Source organism: Panonychus citri, unplaced genomic scaffold (genome assembly GCF_014898815.1).
Source record: "Panonychus citri isolate SS breed McGregor unplaced genomic scaffold, ASM1489881v1 Contig00141, whole genome shotgun sequence".
Lineage (NCBI taxonomy): Eukaryota > Metazoa > Arthropoda > Arachnida > Trombidiformes > Tetranychidae > Panonychus > Panonychus citri.
In genome coordinates, this window is record NW_026515546.1 from 4,071,997 (window position 1) to 4,079,844 (window position 7,848).

At 29.8% G+C, this 7,848-nt stretch overlaps 1 protein-coding gene across 2 annotated transcripts in view; it reads left to right on the plus strand.

Moving 5' to 3' along the window:
- Nucleotides 1–7,765, plus strand: part of LOC128395825 (dual specificity calcium/calmodulin-dependent 3',5'-cyclic nucleotide phosphodiesterase 1A-like) — a 64,428-nt gene extending 56,663 nt beyond the window's left edge. The window contains exons 6-16 of one of the 2 annotated variants that reach the window (XM_053356307.1): nucleotides 228–494; nucleotides 4,382–4,631; nucleotides 4,714–4,830; nucleotides 4,900–5,040; nucleotides 5,271–5,371; nucleotides 5,453–5,578; nucleotides 5,792–6,020; nucleotides 6,787–6,868; nucleotides 6,970–7,192; nucleotides 7,271–7,416; nucleotides 7,547–7,765. In XM_053356307.1, the coding sequence (XP_053212282.1) occupies nucleotides 228–494; nucleotides 4,382–4,631; nucleotides 4,714–4,830; nucleotides 4,900–5,040; nucleotides 5,271–5,371; nucleotides 5,453–5,578; nucleotides 5,792–6,020; nucleotides 6,787–6,868; nucleotides 6,970–7,192; nucleotides 7,271–7,416; nucleotides 7,547–7,629 (1,765 nt within the window). In that variant the 3' untranslated portion in view covers nucleotides 7,630–7,765. The remainder of the gene's footprint in view (nucleotides 1–227; nucleotides 495–4,381; nucleotides 4,632–4,713; nucleotides 4,831–4,899; nucleotides 5,041–5,270; nucleotides 5,372–5,452; nucleotides 5,579–5,791; nucleotides 6,021–6,786; nucleotides 6,869–6,969; nucleotides 7,193–7,270; nucleotides 7,417–7,546) is intronic. The other variant, XM_053356308.1, reaches the window with a different exon arrangement.
- The last annotated feature ends 83 nt before the right edge of the window (nucleotides 7,766–7,848 follow it).

Sequence of the window (7,848 nt, forward strand, 5' to 3'; positions counted from 1 at the left end):
CATCATCATCTTTTCAATCTTCTTCTGTGTTTTGTGGTGTATCTTCTCGTCCTTCATCATTTGCCTTTATTTCCTTTCCTTTTCTCTCTCCCTCTCTGTTTAACCTACTACCTTATCCTCTGATCGTGATTAACACTAACCATGAAAACTTGAACATCATGAACAATATAACATGTTGATCCTCATGAAAACAAAACAAACCATTTTGAAAATGAATTTAAATAAAGGAAATGGCGACCAGGATTGGTTAGGAAAAAAGGACTTGGAGTAAGAGCTCCAAGTGATCCAACTCCATCACTATTAACAAAATCCCTTTCAATTTGTGGACCTGTGCCAATAACTAATCAATCATCATCTCTATCTACAACAAAACCATCATTACCATCAAAAACAACAACAGCAACAACAACAATAGCATCATCATCACTTGAAATGAGTTCAGATTTAAGGAGTTCATCAATCAACAAAACCATTCCAACAACACAAATTTCAAGGTTTATACAAAATTCAAAAGTTGTTATTGTTTATCATGAAGAGACGTAAAGAATAAGATACTATTCTTGATATATATATATCCTTCATTCAGTCATTGATATTCACCTTCCAGAAAACAAAACCCACCTAAAGACACACTCACATATACACAGTCACAGTCACACACACACACATACACACACCACAGCACACAAACACCCACCTTACCAATATCTTAAAGGCATAATTGTTGCAAAGCAAAGATGCACAATTAACTTTGTCATAATCATCATGATATTTCATTCTGAATGTTGCTGTTGTGGTTATCTAATCATTTGCATCATTACCTTTTACCTTTTCAATTTCAACTGCATTCTAATATTCATTGCACATAACCAAAGGCTCAAAGTTTTCCTTTGCATACCCTCCCCACCCACTTACCTGGTGTATTTAACCGTAAATGTGCAATACCTTTTTGCTTGTTATCTTAATATCATATATATATATCATTAATTCATTGCCATTCCTTGATATCATCTTATATTTCATCATCATCATTATGACTAATTTCATGTAATCTAAAATGTTTATCATCTAATATTTAAGTTCTGTGTTCATTAGAGCTAATTGTTAAATCATTTAAATATCTTCCAAGTTACAAACTTTACATTTTAATTCCAATGTACGAAAACACTTTAGTTAATATCACTCATCTTCCCATGAAGATTTAATCATAATTATCTTTACATATTCAATTCTCTTGCTTTCTCTTGATTCTCAAATTCTCAATATTCCATGAGAAATGTTATCGATTAGTAATCATATTATCGGTATTAGTTGAATGGTAATTATATGTTAATATCTTGATTAAGATAATCACTTTACTCTGACCACAAATCAATGGTCATTTGATTTATATTGAATTTGTTTTACTATTAAATAATATGTTTGATTTGTGAATATAAATGTTCACACATTTTGATAGGCAATTATTTTATTCAAGTTAATTGGATTCATTTAGCTTTCATCATCAACAAAAAAAAACTGGATACTGATGATTAAACATTTGATTGTCATTGATTGTTGTTGATTGTAATTCATTAATCATAAATGAATTCATATAAATGCATCAATGATGATCAATCAGTAACAAAATTTATATATACAAACATATTATCAAAAGGGAATCTAGTTAATAATAATAATATATTATTGATATATGAATCTAATCATCAAGATTCTGATCAATATCAAATTGACAGTGTTGACAATTTAATGTTGATAATCAAATTAGATTAAAAATCGTTGATCCAAAAATTTGATTGCTAAATGTAAATGGTTACAATTTGCTGCTCTTGATCATTAATATAAATGAGAATTAGTTATTTTATAGTCAAATTGAGCTGATTAATAAACAACCAATCAGTTAATTGTTATCAAGTGAGAAAATTATTCTCACCTCGAAATTGGTTATTAATATAACCTCAACTCTATCGATTGATTAATAAATCATCATCTTGGTTGAAGAGAAAAAAAAATTAGATAAGTAAACTGAATTAAATTAAATTGCTGAATCGTAAGTTTTTTTGTTCTCATGTAAATAATACTGATTATGCAATTTAGTTGATTAAATGTTAATCCAGTTGATTGATCAGTGTTGTGTTTGTTTTTTTCTGCTTACATCTTCATCCTCATCAACATTATCATCTTCTGTCATCATCATCATCAGATTTAATGTGATTCGAAAAAGAAGAAAACTTTTATTATCTTCATCATCTTCTTTTTCATTCTGAATTCCATCTCCTACCTTTTTTTAAATGAGCATCATGATGAAGACGATAAAGACTGAATTCTATCCGAAAAATAATAGATAATTGGATGAGAGAGAGAGAGACAGAGAGAACAAAAAATAAAGATTCTTTCTTTTATATCTTCATCTTCTTTTTGTTCATCGTTATCTCTCTGTCAGAGAAGAGCTTTAAATGAACATTTTACCGTTATATCCAAAAAGATGAGGATAAAAATGCACACACAGGTAACACCAGATTGAAGAGGTAACTTTTATCATGTCAGAGACACTTTAATGAGCTTTAACTTTGGATCAACTTTTTTTTCAGTCTTCAACTTTCACCTATTCTGTTAAATGAATTGTGTATCTTGATCATTTCATTTAATCAAAATCGACGATGATCATTATGATCATTAGTTAATCCTTTACGGTAAAGTCTCAGTGATTTTACTTTTCATTTTCTATTATCCGTTTTTCTAATTGGAAAAATTTGATTATCTCATTAGATACAATATGATAATTACTATCATCATTGTTACGTCAGAAACGTTTACAGTTGATTTTTACAAGACAATTAACCTTCAACGATGACCTTTCCAACTTTTCCAACACTTATTCTGGAGGAAAAGCTCAGTTGAAATAAGATAATCATCTAAATCCATTGATTCTAAAGTAAAAGTTAATTAGAAGTTCAAAGTTTAATTGTAATCTTATTGTGTAACATTTGAGCGGCTTTTTCCTGTTTCATCTGATTATAAATTGTAATTAAATCTCATTATATTTAACTAATCATCAGCTTGACAACTTTTTTAGTCTCATTTAGTTTCTAATTGCTAAAAAAAAGAAAATGAATCTCAACTGATCAAAGTGATTCAGTTGAAACTTGGTGAATGAATTTGATGAAAGTCTGAATACTTGGTGTAAGTTTTGTAATCGAAATAATTTCCTGAGTAAATCTCATGGAACATGATAAAAAGAATAAGATTTAAAGGTGTAAAATTGTAAATAGATAGAGAATCAGGGTGAGAGAAAAGTTCTAAGTAATAAAATAACAAGTTCGTAATCATATTTATACAAAAGAAGAGAAAAAAGTTTTTCCTCATTAAATGAATTGAAATTCATGATTCCAGGGGAAAAGGTAAACATGAAAAAGAAACTTAAAAAGTTAAGAACTTAATTTACATTTAAAGTAACTAATTTAATGAGAATCAAAATGAGACATTTCAACTATTATATTATTATTACGAATTGAGAACTTTTTTTTTTACCAACAACTATAATCATGAGCTAATTTAAAATTGAGCCTTAATTACACCAAAAGTTCATGATTAGTTAAAGTATCATAGTTACAAAAAGGTAACATGATAAATATAATTATCCACATGATTACGTTTAATATGCTCCAACCAAATGATACAATTTAGATAAGTAAGATGAAAGTAATTAAAGTTTATCATGATTGTTGATTTTACACCAATGGAGATGTGAAAATTTCAATTTCTCATTAGAATCATCATCATCATAATTATCCCTCATTCTCATTAATTTGATTGTAACTCAATCAATCTCATCTTATTCATGTTTTCACCTTTGCAACTTTTGTTTCATTGTTTGCTTATGTTTCTTGTTTCCTGTTAATGTTTTAATTGTTGTATTCTGATTGTTGATCAATTTAAAATCAATGTCTCTGTTTGTTATTTATTGTTATCTTATTTATGTGTTGATCGCCTTGATATTTAATGTTATTTCCGAGTACGATAACATGATGAAAAACAAAGAAATCATGAGAACAGGAAAATGATCAAAATGTCAGATAGAAGAGAAGAAAAAAAAACTTTGATCGAATTTTTTGATTAGAACTTTTTTTTTCTCCTTTTTCTTATTCGATTTTTATTAGCAGTTGCTTAGATTTTGTTCTAATAATTCGAGAATATTTCAAAGATAAATTGATATTATTTTCTTTGTTTCTCATTTTCTTTCAATCATTTTCTTGATATTTGCATTTTTGTCCATTGTTTCGATTGAACTTTTCGATCGTTTCGTCTATTATTAGATGATAAGTTCTAACAGGAAGTTTATTTTGGTTTTTTCTTTTTTGCTTGCTTCATTTTTCAATAGGAAAATCTTGGATGAAGAAGATGATTTATCTGAAGTTCAACCGGATGCAGTTCCCAATGAGGTTCGTGAATGGTTGGCCTCAACCTTTACCCGTAATAATACCGCTCAAAAACGTCGCTCTGAAGAGAAACCTAAATTTCGTTCAGTTGCCAATGCAATTAGAGCAGGAATCATGGTTGATAGATTATATCGTCGACTTTGCTGTTCTAACATGGTACAAATTCCACCCAAAATTGCCGATAAATTAAAGGTATAAAACGAATATTTTTCACCCTTCCTTCCGCCATTGAAAAAATCATAAAATTAAACATTTTGTCACCACTTCGTCACAGAGTATCGACAATTGGTCCTACGATTGTTTCAAGTTAAACGAAGCATCAAATAATCAGGTTCTCAAGTATATCAGCTACGAGCTTCTTAATCGCTATGGTTTAGTTCATAAGTTCAAGGTAATTCAAACGTAAATTCAAATTCAAAATAATCAACTAACCTTTTAATTCAATTGTTTCTTATTCAAGATTCCATTGGAAACATTAGAAAGCTGTTTAAATCAATTTGAACAGGGATACACTAAATTCAAAAATCCATATCATAATAATATCCATGCAGCCGATGTAACTCAAACCGTCCACTACATGCTATCAAAAATGGGATTAGTTGTGAGTATTAATCTAACTAATCTTCTTGGATTAAAAGATTGGAATAATATCAATTCTCATTTCATTCTAACCAATTGAATAATTGTAATTACAATGTATAAATTCAATGTGTATCATGACTGATAAACTTGATTACTGTTTCATGGTTGTAGCACATTAGTTGACAATTATTTTCAATTTTTTCGCTTTTCTTGATAAATTGATGAATTTTTCATCTATTCATCCAACAGAATTGGTTAACTGATTTGGAAATATTTGCAACTCTTTTGGCTGCGATAATTCATGATTTTCAACACACTGGAACAACAAATAATTTCCATGTCATGTCAGAGTATGTTGACTAATATGATATTTTCGAAAAGTAAATCATAATATTGACAACTTTTTCTTTCTTCTTCTTCTTATCATTCAGATCGGAAACTGCGCTTCTTTATAATGACAGAGCTGTTCTGGAAAATTTTCACATCTCGGCAGCATTTCGTATTCTTAAGGAAAATGATTGTAATATACTTGTAAATTTAAATAAAGAAGAATACAGGTAAGTGTAATTGGTCGAATTTTTTTTGTTTCGAAAAAACCGGCAAATTTGAAACTCGACTAGTAGATTTTCAAAATTTCTCTGTTGACTAATGACATCTATCAGTTAGAATTGATACTAGAATAGAGAACTTTTTTAGCTTGGTTTTTTCTTTCAACCTTCTATCGGTTTTCTATTTTGTATTAATTGGAGTTTTCTTTTCGATTTTTGTAGAGAGCTGCGTACCCTTGTGATCGATATGGTTCTAGCGACTGATATGTCTTCACATTTTCAACAGATAAAAACGATGAAAAGTTTACTTTCAAATACTAATGAATTTACGGTTGACAAATCGAAAGCACTTTCTCTGGTTCTTCATTGTTGTGACATAAGCCATCCAAGTAAACAATGGGATATTCATCGACGATGGACAGAACTTTTATTAGAAGAATTTTTCCGTCAGGTGAGAAAAATGACCGACGAGGGAAATTGAGAAAATTATTATCAGAATTGTGATATTTTTGAATAACGAAAGAAGAAGAAAAAAAAATTATTCTTTTCCTTGTCAAAGTTTTATTTTTCTCTTTTTCTATTTCTCTCTTCTCATTCTCAACATTCTTGTGACATTATTATTCAGCTGAATACATGATTATTATTATCATGATGATGGAAACTGGATGCAGAACTTTTTTTTCTCTCTCTCTCTTTCTCTTTCTCTTTCTCTTGTTCTCCCTCTAATACGGTTCTCACCATCTCAGTTATGTAAGATGTTCATTTATTGTCATTCACCTGATTTACTGACGATTATGATGGCGAATGAAAAATAGATGAACAATATCATGGTAAATGGGGAAAGGCGAATGTCAGTAAATTTTGTTTGACAGATTCTCAGGGAATCAGTTCTTGGAATTTTTTATCTTATTCTGTGAACCAAAATTCTGGAAGAAAAAAATTGCAAAAAAAAACTACTAACTTTCCCTTTGAATGATGACAATGATTTAAGATTTTGTTATTCATAGAAAAAGTTATCAATCTATTTCCATGATATTTTCTTTATTTGATATGAACATGAACATTATGACTTCAACCCTCAGGGTATTTCATGTTTCATGTCAAATTTTATTGAAAATATGATACAAACTGATAAGATGGTTGATGCCTATTGAATTTTTTTTTGTAAATTGATTGATGATTTAACTTTAATTTCCTTCATCGATTGATATTTACAGGGTGATAAGGAACGAGAACTTGGGTTACCCTATTCACCGCTATGTGATCGTAATACTACATTAGTTGCAGAATCACAGATAGGTAAGGTTATCATAATTAATTCAATTCGATTTGAGATGAAGACGAAGATGAAAATGCTATTTAATTTTTCGTTTTCGCGTGGATTGGAACAACTTTCTCAGGTTTTATCGATTTTATCGTGGCTCCTTCTTTGGAGGTTTGTGGTGACCTTTTGGATAAGATTTATCAACAAATGGAAGGCTGTAGACACTCATCAGGAAGTTCAGAGGAAAGTCTCGAAGAGAGATTACCAGATAACGGAACTCGACCTAAATCCTTGTCCACATATAAGAATAAGAGAAGTGGACTTTCCGTCGATTCAGCTGATTCTCAAGTCAATTCAAGGTAATTTCTAACAGAAAAAGAAACGAATATAATTCAATTCAAATTCGAGCTCATTTGTATTCTTTTCATCCATTTTAGACCGGTCGCAAGTGCACCCGCTTCCCCTCGATTTTCACACTGTACATCATTCGGTAATTGTAAGGCTGAAGGTGGTCGATTGAAACGTCCATGGTTCGATAACCTAGAAGAAAATCGCAAGAGATGGCAAGAAAGAGCGACCATTGGTTAGTTTTTTTTGTTCGAACTTCTTTAAACATCAATAGATGGCATTAGAATCTGAATTCTCTAAATTCTCATTTTATTGTCAACACAATTTTGATTATATTATTAATAATTTCTGTTATTAAACTGTAGATGCAATTCAACGAGAACAAAATGCCCGGAAGCAACCAGCCGATGGAATTAGTTTATCAATGAGTCCAGAATCAGAACTATGATATTAGCAGTCGTATTCTTGATAACAACCAGAATCAATTTCGTTAAAAAAATAATATCACTCAATCGACCGATAAACATATAAATTATATAAATAATTCTTCAATAATTAATCATTTGCACGGAGAAAAAATGAGAGAAACAAAGATCATTATTGACAACACCAACACCTCCTCGGAATCGAGTATAAGTTTAATCGATTGATTTAACACCAAGTTTTC